This window comes from Neovison vison, chromosome 8 (genome assembly GCF_020171115.1).
Source record: "Neovison vison isolate M4711 chromosome 8, ASM_NN_V1, whole genome shotgun sequence".
NCBI lineage: Eukaryota > Metazoa > Chordata > Mammalia > Carnivora > Mustelidae > Neogale > Neogale vison.
The window spans coordinates 69,034,091-69,054,611 of NC_058098.1; the positions used below are offsets into that span (position 1 = coordinate 69,034,091).

Sequence of the window (20,521 nt, forward strand, 5' to 3'; positions counted from 1 at the left end):
TGTTCGGTTTTTCTATTTACTTCCAATCTTACAGAGATCATATACGATGGGTGAAAAACATTTCAGCCTGTCAATGAACCACACTGTCTTCTAAAACTAACTCTCCAGTAAGGATCCTCTTGAATAGTTCCTGTTGTTCCCGAGGAGATTTTTTCCCAAGGATTATCTGCTGGAAGTGGAGTGACCAGGTAACAGTAATTTCTGACACAGCTGCCCTCTGCTAACGTGGCTGAGATAGTGACCAGGCAGGTCGTGTTGGAATCCTGCATCCGTGCTAAGTCATGCTTCGCTTTTTTCCTGTAAAAGGAGCTATGAGGGTCCAATGAGGTAGTGATTTCCCGTGTTTACATCATTACCATCGTTCTCCCTGGCAGGAATGCAAGTTCCATGAAGGCAAAGGGCTGTGTCTCACGTCCCCAGACACAGTCGGGCACAATCTTCAGGAAACTTGACCTTCCCAACGTCCGGTCATCGGTTGTTTCAGCTCTCCTTGCGCCTATGCCAGTGGCTCACGGGGCCCTTTCCTAGGAAACGGTCCATGACACACACTTGAACACTCTGCCTGGAACACTCCGCTCCGCGCCCCGGTTCAGGGACAAGTGCGGCCTCCAGGCTCGCCCGCACGGCCTGTGGAAACTGGACGCCCAACTCGACGCTCCGCGCGTCCGGGCTCTGGCCCCCTCTCGCCTGGGAGTCACAGCTGAGCCCGGCCGGGCCGAGAGCCCCACGCCCCCAGCCCGCCCCGGGATCGCGCCGCGTCTTGTTTACTCCCCGGCGCAGCCTAGTCCGACCCTGGGGCCCGCCCCCGTCCGCCGCCTATTGGCGGAGGAGGCGCCAGGGCTAGCGACGATTGGTTCGGGGGAGGCGGAGGGTAGGCTGCGCGGGAGGCCGAGAGGGGGCAGCAGGCGATGGCGGCGGCGGCGGGTCTTTTAGGCTGGTTGCTCGCCGCGCTGTGCCTGGGCAACGCCGCCGTAAAGGCGGCGTCGGGCCCGCGAGTGTTGGGCGTCTGTCTGGAGGAGGACGGAGCCGCGGACGTGGGGTGGGAGCGCGGAGAAGAGGTGCGGACTGCACGGGAGGCCACCTTCCGCCTACGCCTCTTCGGCTCCGGCTTGGCCAACAGCTCCTGGTCCTGGGTGGCCCCCGAGGGGGCGGGTTGCCCCGAGGGCGGGCCGGCCGCGGCGTCCGAGGAGGCGGTGGCCCCTACGGGCGAGTGGCGCGCACTGCTGCGCCTGCGCGCCGAGGCCGTGCGCCCGCACTCGGCGCTGCTGGCGGTGCGCGGGGAGCCGGACGCGTCGGCGGCCGAGGAGGCGGTGGCCCCTGCGGGCGAGTGGAGCGCGCTGCTGCGCCTGCGCGCCGAGGCCGTGCGCCCGCATTCCGCGCTGCTGGCGGTGCGCGTGGAGCCAGGCGGCGCGGCAGCCGAGGAGGCGGCGCCGCCCTGGGCATTGGGCCTGGGGGCGGCGGGGCTGCTGGCGCTGGCGGCGCTGGCGCGGGGCCTGCAGCTGAGCGCGCTGGCGCTGGCGCCGGCCGAGGTGCAGGTGCTGCGCGAGAGCGGCTCGGAGGCTGAGCGTGCGGCGGCGCGGCGCCTAGAGCCCGCGCGGCGCTGGGCCGGCTGCGCCCTGGGCGCGCTGTTGCTACTGGCCAGTCTGGCGCAGGCGGCGCTGGCGGTGCTGCTGTACCGCGCGGCCGGCCAGCGCGCCGTGCCCGCCGTGCTGGGCAGCGCAGGGCTCGTGTTCCTGGTGGGCGAGGTGGTGCCGGCTGCTGTGAGCGGGCGCTGGACGTTGGCGCTGGCGCCGCGCGCGCTGCTCCTCAGCCGCCTCGCGGTGCTGCTGACACTTCCCGTGGCGCTGCCCGTGGGCCAATTGCTGGAGCTGGCTGCGCGGCCCGGGCGGCTGCGGGAGCGCGTGCTGGAGCTGGCCCGCGGCGGCGGCGACCCCTACAGCGATCTCAGCAAGGGCGTGCTGCGTTGCCGGACCGTGGAGGACGTGCTCACGCCGCTCGAGGACTGCTTCATGCTGGACGCCAGCGCCGTGCTGGACTTCGGCGTCCTAGCCAGTATCATGCAGAGCGGCCACACGCGCATCCCAGTGTATGAGGAGGAGCGCTCCAACATCGTGGACATGCTTTACCTCAAGGACTTGGCCTTCGTGGATCCCGAAGACTGCACGCCGCTCAGCACCATCACCCGCTTCTACAACCATCCGCTCCATTTCGTCTTCAACGACACCAAGCTGGACGCTGTCCTGGAGGAGTTCAAACGAGGTAACGGGACATCGGGGAGGGGACACGAATGCCAGCGTTCTCCGCTGGAAAAAAGGGTGGGGCATACGGAAACTTTGAGGAAAGGGTCTTATCCTTACCGAGGTCCCTCCGAGTACTTAGATGCTGGCCTCACAGCTCTCAGTGACCCTTTTGAAATATTCAAACGCTGTCGTTCAGAGCGCCGTGGAAAGCAAAATTCCGCTTTCCCTGGTAGGCCTAACTTGGGGTGCTAGGTCCACTTGACCCTAACCCACCAGTTTTTTTCCTTCAAGGTCATTTTTGTGGGCTTTGGCTTTGTAACAGGTCTAAATTCGTAAGTAGAAACTAAAAGAACATTAAAGAGGATGGTCTCTAGACACCTGGTCGCTTTCACCTGCACACATAACATTAAATTAGCTGGGCCTTGGGGCACCTGGGTGGCTCAGTGGGTTAAAGCCTCTGCTTTCAGCTCAGGTCATGATCCCAGGGTCCTGGGATCAAGCCCCACATCGGGCTCTCTGCTCTGAGGAGAGCCTGCTTCCTCCTCTCTCTCCCTGCCTGCCTCTCTTGCCTACTTGTAATCTCTGTCCGTCAAATAAATAAATAAAATCTTTAAAAAATAAATAAATAAATAAATAAATTAGCTGGGCCTGGGACGTTTCAAGGATCATTATTAAGGTCTTTTGTGGGCTGCTGCCTTGCTGATAACAGAAGAAGGAATGATACCTGATTTTCTGCAAGTGTAGAAGACATTTTCACTTTGATTTAATCAGAAACAACTTTATGGATGCTGATTTAGTCTCTGCTTTATCTTTTGTGATTTTTTTTTTTTGTTTCTGTTTTTTTTTTTTAAACTTCCCTTTTCTGACTATGAGGAAGGTCTGTCAGGGCCTCTCTCTCTTTTTTTTAAAGTGTTTTTGTTTTTGTTTTTTATTTGAGAGAGAAAACACGAGAGAGGTCAGCTGGAGGGGGGCACTTTGCTCTTCGGTTTAAGATGGGCAAGTTGGAACCAGTTGGGAGAGAAGGCCCACCCTCTAGGCTCCTCTTGTTCTGGGATGATGGGTGCCCTTGGAGCAGCTCTGGGGAACCCCAGGGTTGAATGAGGAGCTCCTCAGTTTTCACCTTTCTCCCCCTCTGACAAGTGAGGGTCATTCTCAGGGGCAGATTGGCTTCGTCTTTCCTCTGACATCCTGGAGCCTTTCTCTGCTTCTCTTTGCAGTGCACTCCTTTGGCAGGTACCAGTTTTTCCTCATAAAAGTCCTTTTTAGCCTAACCCCTTTCTTCATTCTGCTTATGAACAAAGGGGATATTGCAGCCTTTATGGCGCCTGAGGTTTGAGAAATCTATTCCCTTCCCGTCTCTCTGCCAAGTGTGTGAGTTGGTGGTGCCCTCTAAGTTTCTTGAAGCTGGAGTCTTGGCATCTTGGCAGCTATCATTCCAGGGCCTGTGCCTTTCATCCCTTCAGAGTACTGTCTGTTTTAGAACTCTATAGTCTGGGAAAGGCCCCTTCTCTGGTGAGGCGCCTCTTAGTGTGCAGGCCTGAGATGATATGGAATATTTTGGGCAAACATTATCAGGAAGAGTGCGTACTCTGGAGCTGCAGTAAATAAATAAAGCTTTTCTTTTCTTTTCTTTTTTAAAGATTTTATTTATTTATTTGCCAGAGAGAGAGAGAGAGCGAGCATGCCAGCACAGGCAGGCAGAGTGGCAGCAGAGGCAGAGGGAGAAACAGGCTCCCCGCCAAGCAAGGAGCCCGATGTGGGACTCAATCCCAGGACGCTGGGATCATGACCTGAGCCGAAGGCAGCCGCTTAACCAACTGAGCCACACAGGCGTCCCCAAAGCTTTTCTTTTCTTTTTTTTTTTTTTTTTTTAAGATTTTATTTATTTATTTGACAGAGAAATCACAAGTAGGCAGAGAGGCAGGCAGAGAGAGAGGAGGAAGCAGGCTCCCTGCTGAGCAGAGAGCCTGATGCGGGCCTCGATCCCAGGATCCTGAGATCATGACCTGAGCCGAAGGCAGCGGCTTAACCCACTGAGCCACCCAGGCACCCCCCAAAGCTTTTCTTTAAAGCTTTTAATCCTGCTGTCTTTGTCAGCCCACCATGAGAATATTTAAGGACAGTCAACCAAAGGAGGAATTAGGATGCATGCTTTCAGAATCTCTGCTTTAAACCACCTGAGATCAGGTTAATTGTCAGAAACCAAAGGATCCCTGCGATTCTGAAAAGAGTCAGACCTGCTGTGAGGAATGTTAACCTAGCACTTTTCTCCCTTTCAAAAAAATGAAAGGACATGGGGGGCACCTGGGTGGCTCAGTAGGTGAAGCATCTGCCTTTGGCTCAGGACATGATCTCGAGGTCCTGGGATCGAGTCCTGTATCAGGCTCCCTGCTCAGTGGGGAGTCTGCTTCTCCCTCCCTCCTCCCCCCTGCTTGTGCTTTCTCTCTCTCACTGTCTCTCAAATAAATAAATTAATGAAAGAAAGGCAGAGGAATTTAAACTCCATCTGTATTTTTACAAATATCCTAGAATTTAGGCATTGTGGAAGAGTTCTATAGCATCTGTGTAATTTAGGAGTACATTTGAGCCTGCTAACTAGAATTAAAGCTCTGTAGAGGGGCGCCTGGGTGGCTCAGTGGGTTAAAGCCTCTGCCTTCGGCTCAGGTCATGATCTCAGGGTCTTGGGATCGAGCCCCGCATCGGGCTCTCTGCTCAGTGGGGAGCCTGCTTCCTCCTCTCTCTCTGCCTACCTCTCTGCCTACTTGTGATCTAACAAATAAATAAAATCTTAAAAAAAAAAAAAAAAGCTCTGTAGAGCTTTTTTAGGGCTTTCTGGTTGATGCTGTTAAGATGCACAATCTGCCCCTGAACCTGAGGCTCTGTGCTCCGGGAGAGCTGTAGGCACCTATCCTGGGGCCTGTGGTGTTTCCAGTCAGCCAGCCAGGGGCCTGTGTGTTTTCAGAGCATTGTATCCCATCAGATGAGAAATAAATTTTAATCCCTCCAGCTGCCTGTTCTTTGTGTAGCCCTCCTGCTTTTTCATGGTTGCCGTCTCGACCCCTCAGACATTCTGTCTTGAGATGAAATCACATGGCCACTGTGTCGGGGGATCTTTGAGGGGCTCTGTTTTCGTCTGTTATCCATTCACCCCATGTGGCAGGTCACTGAGAGACTTGTGCCTGTTTTATAGAAGTTTGAAAGCAGGGGAGAAGTTAGTTTCTTCTAAGGGTAACCTGCTTGAGGGGCTGGCATTCTGGAAGAATGCAGCTGAAACGGATTCTCTCTGCCCTTAGACGGTCATCTAGAACCTGGGCTTTGGTTCCCAGATTCTGACCAAAATTGTATGTTGAGCTTCAGCCTTCCTCATCCAGTCTGACAGATTAGTATCACATGGCGGGTCAGCTTGGTCCTCACAGAAGTGATGCCCCATCTGCCTGTGTGAGCCATTCCCAGCACAGATACCCAGGGGTGGGAAGGATCTGGAAATGCTGCTGTTCTTCATTTAGTACTTCTGTCTCAGCAGGAATGAGCAGGTAGTTCTCGGGGACCCCTGGCCTTTTTCTCCTGGAAAGGGGGAAGACAGTGCGGTTATTTCTGCCTTTCATTTTTGTCTGAACATGTTAGAGCATCCTGAAAAACAGTGCTTTCTTTAGAAGGGCCTCTGGGCTGGAGACAGTACCCTAGCCCAATGTAACTCACCCAGAAGGGAGGGTCTCCTAAGATTTGGTCTGTTGTTCTCCAGTGAAGGTGAGTTAAATATGAGGGTTAAGAGAATGGATTTAGGAACGGCCTGGGTGGCTCAGTTGGTTGGACGACTGCCTTCGGCTCAGGTCATGATCCCGGAGTCCTGGGATCGAGTCCCGCATCAGGCTCCCAGCTCCACGGGGAGTCTGCTTCTCCCCCTGACCTTCTCCTCGCTCATGCTCTCTCTCACTGTCTCTCTATGTCAAATAAATAAATAAAATCTTTTAAAAAAAAAAAAAAAAAAAGGGAATGGATTTAGGGCACCTGGGTGGCTTAGTTAGTTAAGCGTCTGCTTCAGCTCAGGTCATGATCCCAGGGTCTTGGGATCCAGTCTTGTGTTGGGGGAGGTCCCTGCTTAGTGTGGGCTGCTTCTCCTCCTCCCCTTGCTCCCTTGCTCCCTCCTGCTCATGGTCTCTTTCTCTACCAAATAAATAAATAAAATATAAATAACATCTTAGAAAAGAAAAAAACGCATTTCAGGATCCTGTTGCCTGGGTTCAAATCTCGGTTTTGCACTTTGGTGAGTCACTGAAGCTCTCTTAGCCTCAGTTTTCTCAGCAGACTGTAAATGGGGTAATAATACTCTCTTCCCAGTAAGTTTTTTTTAAAGATTTTATTTATTTATTTGAGAGAGACAGTGAGAGAGAGCATGAGCGAGGAGAAGGTCAGAGAGCGAAGCAGACTCCCCATGGAGCTGGGAGCCTGATGTGGGACTCGATCCCGGGACTCCAGGATCACGCCCTGAGCCGAAGGCAGTCGTCCAACCAACTGCGCCACCCAGGCGTCCCTTCCCAGTAAGTTGTTAAGTGAATACAGCACTTAGTGGCCAACACACAGTAGGCACATTTGTGCCACATTTCTTCAGTTCAGAGGTGTGTTGCATTTTGCATTTCAGCATTTCTGCAATCAGGATGTGCCTCACAATTGACAGCATCTTCAATTTGATGAAATACATTAAATGTTTTCTTTTTCTTTTCTAGAGCCTCATTCCTTTTTTTTTTTTTAAGATTTTATTTATTTTTTTAAATATTTAAGATTTATAGAGAGAAATCACAAGTAGGCAGAGAGGCAGGCAGAGAAAGTAGGGGAAGCAGGTTCCCCGCTGAGCAGAGAGCCAGATATGGGGCTTGATCCCAGGACCTCGAGATCATGACCTGAGCCAAAGGCAGAGAGAGGCCCAATCTACTGAGCCACCCAGGCACCCCTAAGATTTTATTTTTAAGTCATCCCTCCACCCAGCATGGGGCTTGAACTCACGACCCTGAGATCAAGAGTTGCATGCTCCACCAACTGAGCCAGCCAGGCGCCCCTCCCTCATTCCTTTCTTGATCATTTGGCCAGTGGTCTATTAATAATAATAGCTTTTGGTTGACTGGACATTTTCATTCTACCTAATTTGGAGCAGAGGTGTTTCTGCATCTGATGCTGGAGCATGGGGCGTGGATGCTGAAAGAATGAGGCCGAGCATGCCAGATAGACTTCAAGAGGCTATGTTTCTGAACTCAAGTTCACTACACCCTAACTAAACCCAAGCAATATAAAGTATAATTGACCCAAAGGAGTGAACTTGACTTTTCGCTTTACCAAAAGATTTTTTTTTTTAAGATTTTATTTATTTATTTGACAGACAGAGATCACAAGTAGGTAGAGAGGCAGGCAGAGAGAGAAGAGGAAGCAGCTCCCCACGGAGCAGAGAGCCTGATGTGGGCCTGGATCCTAGAACCCTGGGATCATGACCTGAGCTGAAGGCAGAGGCTTTAACCCACTGAGCTACCCAGGCGCCCCTACCAAAAGATTCTTGAAGCAGATACCAGGCTTCCTTTTACCCAAAACCTTTTTCATTAATAATGAAGGGCATGGCTGAGATGAGTTTCTCAGAGTTCATATCCTAGACCTGCACAACTCCTTTGAGCAGCCACTGCCCACATGGGGTTAAAAGGTAGCTGGGCTGAACTGAGATGTGCCAGCAGTGCCTAACACACACCAGACTTCAAAGACAGTACAAAAAAGGAATATATGTTTAAATTTAAGTTTTTAAAAATATTTTATTTATTTATTTATTTGACAGAGATCACAAGCAGGCAGAGAGGCAGGCAGAGGGAAGAAGGAAAGCAGGCTCCCTACTGAGCAGACAGCCCGATGCGGGGCTCGATCCCAGGACTCAGGGACCATGACCTGAGCCGAAGGCAGAGGCCTTAACCCACTGAACCACCCAGGCGCTCCTAATATTTTATTTTTATTTATTTATTTGAGAGAGAGAGCGAGAGAGCGCATGAGCGAGGAGAAAGTCAGAGGGAGAAGCAGACTCCCCATGGAACTGGAGCCCGATGTGGGACTCCATCCCAGGACTCCAGGATCATGACCTGAGCTGAAGGCAGTTGCTTCACCAACCGAGCCACCATGCGCCCCAAAATTTAAAAATTTCTTAAATTAATTAATTTTTTAAAGATTTTATTTATAAGTAATCTCTATATCCAATATGGAGCTTGAACTTACAACCCCAAGATCAAGAGTTGCATGCTCTACCAGCTGAGCCAGGCAGCTGCCCCTGTTTTAATATTTTTAATTTTTTTAGATTTTATTTATTTGAGAGAGGAAGAGAGAGAGAGCTGGAGGGGGAGGGGAAGAGGCAAGAGAATCTCAAGCAGACCCCATACTGAGTGTGGAACCTGATGTGGGGCTTGACCTTGCAACTCTAAGATAATGAACAGAGCTGAAATCAATCAAGAATTGGATGCTTAACTGACTGAGCCACCCAGGAGCCCCTGTTCTAATATTTTTATATCGATTGCATGTTAAAGTGATAGTGAGGGCTATACAGAGTTAATTATATGTTGTTAATTTCGGTTGTGTCTTTTTTTTTTTTAATGTGGCTACTCTGAAATTTAAAATTGTGTATGTGGTTTCCATTCTGTTTCTTTTGGGCGGGTATAAAGTTTTATAGATGAAAAGCAAAGTCGGGCGCCTGGGTGGCTCAGTGGGTTAAGCCGCTGCCTTCGGCTCAGGTCATGATCTCAGGGTCCTGGGATTGAGTCCCGCATCGGGCTCTCTGCTCAGCAGGGAGCCTGCTTCCTCCTCTCTCTCTCTGCCTGCCTCTCTGCCTACTTGTGATCTCTCTCTGTCAAATAAATAAATAAAATCTTTAAAAAAAAAAAAAAAAGAAAAGCAAAGTCAGTTCTTGAAGTTTTCTCAACATTCCCCAGCATTCTGAAGCTTGGGCTTTTGTTCAGATTTCTATTTCTTTCTTTCTTTTTTTTTTTTTTTTTTTAAGATTTTATTTTATTTATTTGAGAGAGATTTATTGAGAGAGATCACAAGCAGGCAGAGAGGCAGGCAGAGAGAGAGGAGGAAGCAGGCTCCCCGCTGAGCAGAGAGCCCGATGCGGGGCTCGATCTGAGGACTCGGGAGTTCATGACCTGAGCCGAAGGCAGCGACTTAACCCGCTGAGCCACCCAGGCGTCCCAGACTTCTATTTCTTTATCAGACAAGGAAACAAACAGTAAGCTCACCTGAAGGAGGGGAAAGTGAACAGCTCCAGGCTGCAGCTCTTCCTCCCACACCATCTGGGCTCTTACTGGTCGCTCACCATTTGTTGTCTTCCCCTGGATGACTTGCATAGACCTAGGCTTCTGGAAATAAAGGACAGCTTTCAGAACTGGGTGGCCCCTCTGCCCCTGCACCCAATTTAGGCCGTCCCAGGGGAGCCCATGCTTCTGGAGTCAGTGCCCTTGTGCACGCATCCCTCCCTCGTCTGGTTGGTCGGACCATCCTTACCTAAATCGCGTTCCTGTGGACCCAGGCTGACATGACGCTGCCCTTGCCTGGGTGGCCTTGTGCAGCTGACCACAGTGCCTGAGATGGAGGGTCCTTGTGTGTAAAGGGAAGCTCATCCTCATGAGTGTGTTGAGAGTCTTAGGTAAGAACTTAGGGAGAATCTCACTAGTGCCTTGTACCTTGTGGGACCATGTGGGAACACAGACATCAGCTTCTGTCATTCTGATGAGGTTGTACCAGGCAGGACTAAGCAAAATGGGAGGCCCCCCGGCCAGCTGTAATCTGAGTGTCCTCTCCCCCAGGGAAGTCCCACCTGGCCATCGTGCAGAAGGTGAACAACGAGGGTGAAGGTGACCCCTTCTACGAGGTGCTAGGCCTGGTCACCCTGGAGGACGTCATTGAGGAGATCATTAAGTCTGAGATCCTGGACGAGTCTGAGGACTACCGTGAGTCTTGACTCCTGGTGTTGTTCCATCTCAACTGGTCTGTCAAGCCTGCTGAGATGTGTGGTGTTCATCAACCTCAGAGGACAGTAGGTCTCCATGTTGTTGAAACAAGGCTGGATCTCCAGTCTGAGCTATTACCTAGCCAGTCATTCGAGGGAGGGGGCCAGCATGGCCTCTTTGCAGGAGGTCCCCCAATCTGTGCCTGGAGGCAGAGCTGCAGTGGCCTGGTGGGTGGGGCCTCTGCCCTTTATGGGCCTTTCCCAGGCTCTCCTCTTCCTTGGCCTTTTGGCTTTCTCATGTTCTTTCCTACATTGCAGCAGCCTCTCCTCAAAGAATTCCATTCTTTACTGCTGAGATGGTCTTAACAAAACTGAACATCCTGGGGCCTGTGATTGTGCCTTAGAGGTATCTGCCTCTTAGGAAGATGGCTAAGGTGTGCAGGGCAGACACAGAGCCCGTGCTTGATGGCCCAGGCCTTACGTGCACTCTTGGGGCAGAACCCCCCCACCTCTGTTTACTGTCAAGTAATTGCTTTGCCCAGAGTCTGTCCCCAAAATGCAGCCTCTTGAGTTTGGCTCCTCAGACTGCCATAGGCATGGGGACGTCAGGTTACCTGCTGCTGTGTAGCCCCTGCTGCTGTGTAGCCCCTATAATCTGCAATGACATGGTTTCTCGTGACCAACTGTGGCTCTTTCTAAAGCAGCCCTGCTGTCCTATCAGTGTTTACTTTCCCAGCTCTGAGGAGAGGATCAGTCCCTTCCCGTACTTCCTCAGGCTATAGCTGGAGTAAAGGCCCGTGCCCTCTGTCGTGAATGCCAGGTTTGCTCCGTGCTGGGAGTGGCCGCCGGGCCCAGCAAGGCAGCATACCGAGGCTGTATCCCTGGGCTCTGATGCTGCCTTCCCTACTGAGAACCCCCAGGCCTTGGCACCATGCCTTCGTTTGGTCATGCTGATTGGAGGGACGCTGTGCCTCAGTGGGCCTTCTCACCATCCTAGGAGACGCTGCCGTGAGGAAGAAGCCCGCTCCTCTGAGTGCCCCTCTCAGGCGGAAAGAGGACTTCTCCCTGTTCAAGGTGTCTGATGATGAATATAAAGTGAAGATCTCACCTCAGCTCCTCTTGGCCACCCAGCAATTCCTGTCCCAAGGTGAGGGTGAAGGGTTAGCCTTTGCTTTCTTGCTCACGTCCAGTGGGTCAGGAGGCCCCGAGGGCAGACACCGAGGGCCCTCATTCCCAGTAAGGAGGAGAGTATCCTGGAGAACTTCTTTGCTTCTCTCTAGCCCCACCAGCGTCTCCAGGCATCTGAGGGGGCAGCTCCTCATGACAGGGCTGAGAGCAGGAGCTAGGCTAGCAGGAGCTAGCCTTGGCCTGAGGGAGTGTGGCCTGCCCAGTACTCTTGTGTTGGGGAGGTGACTTGGCTGGGGGCAGCAGGAGTCGGGTGTAGTCATGCAGGCCACTCTGGGCCCAATGGACACTGTCCCTTTTTTCCACCGTGGGGCAGAGGTGGATGTGTTCAGCCCCTTGCGGATCTCCGAGAAGGTCCTGCTGCACCTGCTGAAGCATCCCAGCGTCAACCAGGAAGTGAGGTTTGATGAGAGCAACCGCCTAGCTGCTCACCATTACCTGTACCAGCGCAGCCAGCCGGTGGACTACTTCATTCTCATCCTGCAGGTAACTGCCAGCCCATGCGGGAGCCCCCCACTTGCTCAGAAAGTAGGGGAGGGTCTGAGAGGGGGGATCATCTCCATCCACACCCCCTGGATAACTGGGGTTGGTGCTTTCTCCTTGTGCTCTCTTCTGGCAGGCAAGGTAATCTGTCCACATCTGTTTCTCTCCCTGCCCCTCCTTCCTCCCTCTCCCTACACCTCCCAGGGCAGGGTTGAGGTGGAGATCGGGAAAGAGGGCCTGAAGTTCGAGAATGGGGCCTTCACCTACTATGGAGTGTCTGCCCTGACATCACCATCCTCGGGTAAGCTGCAGCCCTTCCTGGCTCCCCAGGGCCCAGGACTCTGGGATGGCTTTTCTCCTGTCTGGGCTGTGTCGAGGGAGGGGGCAGTGTTTGTTTTGGGGCTGTCTCGGTTGCTTGCCCTCCTTTTCTGTGCTTGTAGCCATGTTTCCTCGCAGAGGGATCTGTGGGGTGGATCTTCGAGATGGTGCAGTTGTCCCCACCAGAGACGTCACTGATTGTTCCTTCTGCCAGTTCACCAGTCCCCGGTGTCCTCGCTCCAGTCCCTCCGCCACGACCTGCCGCCCGAGCCAGCCGACGGTGCCTGCTTGTCTGCGTACTGTCCTGACTACACCGTGAGGGCCCTCTCTGACCTGCAGCTCATTAAGGTGACTGTCTGGGCTGCTCATTGGTGCTGGCTGTTAGCCAGCTTTGTGTCCCGAAGGGGCTAAACCAGCCAGCTACAAGTTTGTATGGATTAAGAGTAAATTCTGCTTGAGTCTTTCTGAGACTTGCCAGAGCAAGACCTTGTTACTTGCCCTGAGGGACAGACGTCCTTGGCTCCAGGAAGTCCCTCTGACTTCTGGCAATCTAGTCCCATCGCCGGGACTGTGCACCCAGCTTCCTTTTGAGATCTTGAAGACACTGCTCGATTGCTCATCTCTGCCCTTAGCTGGCTTGAAGCTCTTCTTTTTTTCTTGATCCTGCCGAATGTGATGCTCCCACCTAGTTCTGGTGCTTATGGGCAGGAGGGAGACAATGCGACCTTCCTGGACCTTACTTTCTCCGCCTGGCTTCGTGAGTTGCACCTGCCTGGGAATGCTTTCTGTTCTCCAGGTCACGCGGCTGCAGTACCTCAATGCACTCCTGGCTACTCGAGCCCAGAGCCTGCCCCAGTCCCCGGAGAACACAGACCTCCAGGTCATCCCAGGCAGCCAGACCAGGCTCCTTGGGGACAAGACAGCCACAGCAGCAGGTGAGCCCCGCAAGGCCACATCCCTCGGTGTGGCAGCCCAGAGGGCAGGCATGTCCTTTGCCGCTCCTTGCCGCTCCCACACACACTCACTCTGCCCCCACTCTGCCTTGTGTTTCTCTTTCCTTGTCCCCTTTTCTGCCCATCCTTCCCTTTTTCTCTTTTCATTGTTCTTAGTAGCTCCAGTGACAGTGCACCACAGACCAGCTGGCATTGAAAGTATGTTCAGTCAGCATTTTCTCTGGAGGACTGTTAGGATGGGTTGCCTTAGTTAGAGAACAGGTACTGATGGGAATAAGATCAAGTTCAGACACTCTTGGTCAGTTAGGTTTGGGGGTAGGTCACCAGTGGGCCCGACTCTGAAGGTGTCTGGCTGGCGGACACCATCCCAGGAGCTGAGAAGGGCAGCAGCTGAGGTGTTTGGTCAGGTCAAGCTAACATACAAGGCCTGTCCTTCACATCTCGGGTTCCACTGTGAGCCGGATACCACCTTGGAAGAAATAGACTTTGTAATGTGGGGTGAGGCATGGACTAGCAAACCCTGCCTTATAGATTATAAGGAGGGAAAATAAAAAGGAGCCTGTGGAGAGTGGGCTTCGGGTAGGAGTGCTAAAAAGTTCAGGTTGCCTTGTTACTCAGGAAGGTACTTTTATTCTGATTGAGCTTCTAAGTTGGGGTCAGAGATTCACTTGAAGGCTGGGTGGTCCTGGGGGAGTGGGTGGGGCTTCCAGAGAGGCTGTGGAAGGAGCTGCAGGCTGCCGGCTGCCCTGGGCACTCTGAAGTGGGGACACCGAACTCCCTTGAACACTAGCTCTCCCTGGCAACACGCTAGGAGCTTCGCTCGTCCTCACTCGTCTAAGACAACTTCTCCATTTTCAGAGGTGGTAGTTGTTAGACCTATTTTACAGATGAAGAATAAGGAGCAGAGAGAGACCTGGGCACCCTGGCTTGGATCCTGTGCATGCCCTTGGCCTCTGGGCATTGGTGTGTCACAGGGACACAGACATCGGGTTTGGTTACTTAGACCCACCCTTGAGAACACGAACGTGTTTTTGTGATGCCTGCTTTCTGAGAGGAGATAACGCAGGTGCGAGGGACAGGAACCCCGCCGCAGGCCTGCGAGTGGCTCAGCTCCTGAGCGCTCCATCTCTGCGCCAGCGAAAGGGGGCCCCAGCTTGAGGCATGCTGCTCCAGCTCTGGATCTGGGCCTTCTCAGTGAGTGTGTACTGAGAAGGGGTGTTCTGTGTTTTAGGACTGATCACGGGTCTGTATTTACCTGCTGTGATGTTCTGTTGTGAGATGCCACTTACACCGTCACTTTAGACGTGGGTCTCAAAAGTCAGTATATTTTTGTTTTTTCAAAATGTGAGTGTTTAGTTTTGTTTTTTTCTTTCTTTCTTTCTTTCTTTTTTTTTTTTTTTAAGATTTTATTTATTTATTTGACAGACCGAGATCACAGGTAGGCAGAGAGAGAGAGGAAGAAGCAGGCTCCCTGCCGAGCAGAGAGCCCGATGCGGGGCTCGATCCCAGGACCCTGGAATCATGACCTGAGCTGAAGGCAGAGGCTTTAACCCACTGAGCCACCCAGGCGCCCCGGTTTTGTCTTTTTTCAATGTGAATCTTTTCTGCCTTCATCTGCTTATTCAGACTGTATGTGTTCTATTCAAGGTATACACTTAAAATCTAAGAATGATGTTTTTTTCCATCATTTTGTCCTTTATTATACACGCAGTTTTTTAAGGTCCTTTTTGGGCTTCAGCCGTTCATTGGGCAGTTCTCTGAGGAAACACAGGTGTCCCCTAAAGCTCTCTTTACACCATTTTGCTTTTACAAAAGTCTTAGGTTGGTGCCCATTTTCACTAACTGAAAGAACTCCGAAGAGGAGTTTTGCTTTATGAAATGGTAATTGTTTCTTTGCTTTATGCTGTGCTGGCTTACACAGGATTTCATGGGAGCGCTCTGCTCTCTGGAGGCGGGGGGTAGACGCGTGACCTGCATTGGCCCTGTGGGTCCTTTGCCTCTCTGCAATGGCTTACCCGCTTTGCACGGGGCCGGTGGTGTCCTCGCCAGTGACGTTTCTCCGAGGCCATTATGCTGAGCATAGTGCACTGCCATCTCATTCTTTTGTCAGGATGTTGGTTTTCCCCCATTCGAGACCGGATATTTATCCCCCATGCGGCTGGCCTGCCGTCCTCCCCCTTCCCGCCTCAGCCCTCTGAGGCCCTGCTGCGGCTCATCTGTGCTCGGCGGCCACCGCCGAGAGGGTCTTCATGTCAGTGGCTCATCTGTGGTTGGTGGCCCCTGCTGCCCCCAGGAGGGCTTCATGCCGCTGCGCTTGTGATATCGCCAGGAACGCTGTGGGTCGGAACCACCCCTGACTGACTTGGGCACTGGATTTGTTGGCAGAGAAATGCCTTTATTGAGATGCTTGGGAAATTTTTAACTCCTGCAGCCGGGATGGGTAGACTGGCCGGTTGTTTATGGATTCTATATAGCTGCCTTTGGCTGCAGCTGTGGAGCGGACTTGTTGCCACAGGGATGGAGACCTACAAAACCTAAAAATGTAGGCCCTTTGCAGAAGGTTCCTGGACCCCTGGCCCATCATGTCAGACTCAGCATAGCTCCTGCACAATGACCATTCCCAGAACTGATTTCCAAGGGAGAGTCCACTCCAGATGCTGCGCTACCTGCTCCCTCTGGTTCCGAGCCTCGGGCCACAGGGGACACACCTGTCCGGCCCCCGCCTGCCCCTCTCCAGCAGCCTGCGGGGTTGCCCAAGCCGAGCTGCCCTGCCGGCGCAGCTGCACAGCTGGTCTCCTCTTGTCTCTCTCCCCTCTGCTCTCTCTAGCCTTCCCCGTAGACCTTTCCCTCTTTGGCACATTTGGAAACTGCAGTTGATAATTGACTGTGGACTAGTGAGCATTTTTTGTTTTCAGAAAACACCCAAGGTAAATATCTTCCCTTTCCCTTTCCTTTGCTTTCCTTCCCCATCCCTGTAGCTGCCGGGAGGGGCCCTGGACACTGCTGCCCCCAGACAGGGAGGTGTTTCTCCCGGGGTGGGTGGAGAGAGGGGGCCCTTCCTGTCCTTCATTGCTGCTTTCCTTCTCATTTGCTAAAAGACAGGCGAGGTCACTGAGCAGAAAGAACCTGCTCAGTGGTGGAAACTACAGCTTCCTTTGGGGCAGGGCCTTTTGTGTCCCAGGCAGGCTTCTTTCACCCAGCCTTATGGCCTGCTGTGAGCAGAAACCCCCGGCCTGCTTTCCCACCTCTCTCGCCGATGTAGCCCTCCTCCTCCCAGTGGTTTTCTCTTGGGAGGTGGAGTTAGCCTGCCCACTTTCCTGCCTGCTCACTCCCAGCTCTGCCTTGGCACTGAGGTGTCCTGTGGCTCCTCCGCCTTGCCAGCCCCTTCCTGTCCTGAAGAGAATTTTGATACTTGGTTTGGATGGGACCTGCTCCCTTCACTGGCTTTGATATTAATTCTCCTTTTCCTCTCTCCTCTAGGGCCGCACCACAGCAGACCCGGCCTTCCAGCGGAGGAGAGCCCTGGGCGGAACCCAGGGGTTTAACTGCTTGCCAAGCAGCCCCAGGTCTGGGGAATGGACAAGCACGTGGGGAACTGGAGAGCCGAGGAGTAGCTTTCTGTCAGCCTGTCCCCATCCCCTCCAGGCCACGTTTTAGATGGCCCTTATAGATGTGGGTCCTGGGCTGTCCTCAGAACCAGACTTAAGTGCCGGGAGCCTTCAGCAGTCCTGCCCTCCTTTAGGAAATGGGGGTCAGTTGGGGCACAGCCCTCCAGGCCTGCTTCTGAATGGGAATGAAAAGGACACCATCCTCTCTGGTCCCCAGGACCCAGCTTTCTCCCCGTGACAGTGCAGTGTATTTATACCTCTCTGGGCCAAGCCATGATGTGAGTGCACGATTACTGCCTTTATGTGGCTGTGACCTGTACTCACTTCGCCTTTAATTTGCCAGCCTTCTGCTGCCGGCAGCACTTTCTGAGCAAACCAGGGGCACTAGTTTGGGCTGGGGGTTCACATCCTTGGCCACAGTGAACTATTTGGTTTCCCTTACAATGCCATGTTTCCAAGCACGTGCCCCAGCCTGTCCCATGTGCCAAACCTCGAAGCTCAGTGACCCACCAGTATGTCCCACTGCCTTGCTCCCTCCTGTGGAGGTTGCTTCTCTGAGCTCTGCGCTCAGAGCCCCAAGTGAGCAAGCTGGCCCCCAGTGGCCCTGAGGAGGCCTGCTCCTTCTGCTTCTCTGCCTTTCTTACTTAGTTGCCACTAACAGTATTGTCCTTTTTGTGTTTGAAGAAGAGAGGTCACACGTAGGACGACGGGGTGTGCTGCTCCTAACCCTCTCTCAGTTGCTGGATCCCGGGGACTATAGCCAACCGTTAGGCCTCCTTTGTACCTCCTTCCTAGGCCTCCATGGAGAGCAGCAAGGAGGGGAAGGGTTGTGGAGCAGGTAGAGCCTCATCCCCTTTAAAAACAAAAAAAACCCCATCGTTTTTCTTGTATCTGTAACATTTCAGCTCTTTGCTTTTTTTTTTGCTGTTCTTAGCTACAGGGTTTTAGAGGATTGGGAACAAGAAGGCATTTATGTTTTCTTTCTGGTTTACCCATTTTTACCTCCTGCAGTTCTTCAATTGTGTAGAAACTGGGGCGTCACAGAGACATAGCGTTGCAGATTGGATAGGGAGGGAGGAGGACTTCTAGAGGCTTCTCAGAGGAATTCGGGTCCCTTATCTGGGACCAGTGGGAATGAAGGCCAAAGAACAAGGGCATGCTCACTTAGAAACTTCTCAAGGAATTCTAAGAGCAAACCCAGGTGGGAAACATGTTTTATGATCATCTCTCTCCAGAACAGTGGTTCTTAACTTTAGCTGCATGTTAGAATCACCTGGCAAATTGAAAAATACAGATACCTGATATCTAGGCCTCCCTCTTTGAGGGAGCCTGATTTGGTTAATCTGAGGATCAGGATTTTATTTTTTCAAACAATTTTAATTAAAACAAAAAAAAAACCAACTATACTTTTTTTTTTTTTTTCCTTCCTCTTAAGTCACCTGCACACCCAGTATGGGGCTTGAACTCCCAACCCTGAGATCAAGAGTCGTGTGCTCTACTGACTGAGCTGGCCAGGCACTCCTGAAACAATTTTATTGTACATAAGAGTGAAGAGTTCCATCTACCCTTCACTCAGCTTCCCTAAATGTTAACATCTTACATAACCTGGTACATCTATCAGAACTAAAAAAAATTAACATCGGTACAAACCCGTGAACTGAATTACAGAGTTCATTGGATCTTACCAGTTTCTCCAGTAATGTCCTTTTTCTGTTGCAGGATCCAATCTAGGATACCAAGTTGCATTTAGAGTTATTGCTTACTCTTTTCTGACTTGTTTTGAAACAATTACAGATTTGTAGGAAGTTGCAAGCAGGAGGGACCCTTCACCCAGTTTTCCTCCATGCTTATTCTTGCACAGTTAGAACACAGTATCAACACCACGAAGCTGACACTGGCCAAGTGTGAGGAATCGTTCTCTGTCCTCCTGGGTAGATCTGTGTAGCTGCCACTGCACTCTCAGTAGAGCTGTCCCACCACCACAGCGGTCTCTCTCGGAGCTCCCCGTTAGAGCCCCAGCCACCCACTCGGCCTCCATCCCCAATCCCTGGCAACCACTAATCTAAGATTTTGTCATTTCAACAACATTGTATACAGTGTGTGACCCACCAGTCACCAGTTCGGGATTGGTTTTTTTTTCCACTCTGCAGAATATTCCAGAGATGGTTCCAGGTGGTTGTGTGTGTCAGTAGTTTGTTCCTTTTGATTGCTGCTTAGTATTCCTTGGTATGCTCACTGTCCTGTTGAAGGACATCTGGGTGGCTATTCCAAATAAAGCTGCTACGAACATTCCTTACAGGTTTTCGTGTTAACATTGGCTTTCTGAGGAAAATGTCCAGTAATACAGTTACAAGGTTGTGTGGTCATTGCATGATTTTTTTTAAAGAGACCGCCACACTGCCTTTAGCTGTACGATTTTGTATTCCCACCAGTGATGTGTGAGTGAGCCAGTTCCTCTAAATCCTCACCAGCATTTGATGTTGTCATCGTTTATTTTTAGCCATTCTGGTAGGTGTATAGTGAGATCTCATTGTGGTTTCCAGTTGTATTAACATAAGGGCTGATGGAGGTCTTTTCATGTGCTGCTTGTGTGAAATAACTATTGTTTTTCACCCATTTCTGGTTGGATTGTATGGTCTTTCACTGTTGTTTTGAGAGTTCTTTATATAGTCTTTTGAGAGTTCTTTATATAGTCCTTTGTTGGGTTGCAAATATTTTCTCTCAATCTATAGCTTACAAATATTTTCTCTCAGTCTGTAGCTTTTTTTTTTTCATCCTATAACAGGATCTTTTATATAGCAAAAGTTGTTAATTTTTTTAAAAGATTTTATTTATTTGAGAGTGAGAGAACATGGGAGTGGGTAGGGTTAGAGGGAGAACCAGACTCCCCGCTGAGTAGGGAGCCCGGTATGGGACTCAGTCCCAGGACTCCGGGATCATGACCTGAGCCAAAGGCAGTTGCTTAACCAACTGAGCCACCCAGGTCTCCCAAAAGTTGTTAATTTTGATGAAGTCCAGTTTACCAGTTTTCTTTTACCGATTATGCTTTTGGTATCGTGTCTAAGACTTCTTTACCTACTCTGGGTCCCAAAGATTGTCTCCTAGGGTTTTTTCTCCCAAAATTTGTATAGTTTTATGCTTTATCTTTGTGCTAATTTTTTAAAAAAGATTTTATTTATTTATTTGTCAGAGAGAGTGAGCACAGGCAGACAGAGAGGCAGGCAGAGGCAGAGGGAGAAGCAGGCTCCCTGCTGAGCAAGGAGCCCGATGTGGGACTTGATCCCAGGACGCTGGGATCATGACCTGAGCCGAAGGCAGCCGCTTAACCAACAGAGCCACCCAGGCGTCCCTCTTTGTGCTAATTTTTGAGGGTTTTTTAATTTTTGTATAAGATTTAGGTCAAGGTTTTTTGTCTTATTTTTTTCTAAGCCTATGGACATCTGGTTGCTCCAGCACCATTTGTTGCAAAGGCTTTCCACCATTGAATTTGACACCTTTGTCAAAAATCAGTTGGGCATATTTGTGTCTATTTCTGGGTTGTCTGTTTTGTTCCATTGATCTGTGTCTGTCCATCAGTACCACGTTGTGTTGATTACTGTAGCTTTCTTTTTTTTTTTTTTTTTTTGTAAGATTTTACTTATTTGAGGCCACCTGGATGGCTCAGTTGGTTGGGCATTTGCCTTCAGCTTGGGTCTTGATCTCAGGGTCCTGGGGTGGAGCTCTGCATCGGGCTCCCTGCTCAGCAAGGTGCCTGCTTCTCCCTCTCCTTCT

The 20,521-nt window shown here is 51.4% G+C and overlaps 1 protein-coding gene across 1 annotated transcript; it reads left to right on the forward strand.

Annotated features, from left to right (window-relative positions):
* The first annotated feature begins 908 nt into the window (after positions 1–908).
* On the forward strand, positions 909–18,151 carry LOC122915420 (metal transporter CNNM3). Its single transcript, XM_044262221.1, has 8 exons — positions 909–2,259; positions 10,061–10,204; positions 11,201–11,350; positions 11,705–11,874; positions 12,076–12,172; positions 12,404–12,537; positions 12,986–13,124; positions 16,623–18,151. Exons 1-8 carry the CDS (start codon positions 909–911, stop codon positions 16,685–16,687), a joined length of 2,250 nt encoding a protein of 749 aa, XP_044118156.1. The 3' UTR covers positions 16,688–18,151.
* Positions 18,152–20,521: the final 2,370 nt, after the last annotated feature.

Excerpts from the sequence above, each read along its gene's own strand:
- LOC122915420 (XM_044262221.1), top strand. The coding sequence starts at position 909 with ATGGCGGCGGCGGCGGGTCTTTTAGGCTGGTTGCTCGCCGCGCTGTGC. Across the intron at positions 10,205-11,200 it reads GGACGAGTCTGAGGACTACC|GAGACGCTGCCGTGAGGAAG; the intron begins GTGAGTCTTGAC and ends TCACCATCCTAG. Across the intron at positions 13,125-16,622 it reads CAAGACAGCCACAGCAGCAG|GGCCGCACCACAGCAGACCC; the intron begins GTGAGCCCCGCA and ends TCTCTCCTCTAG.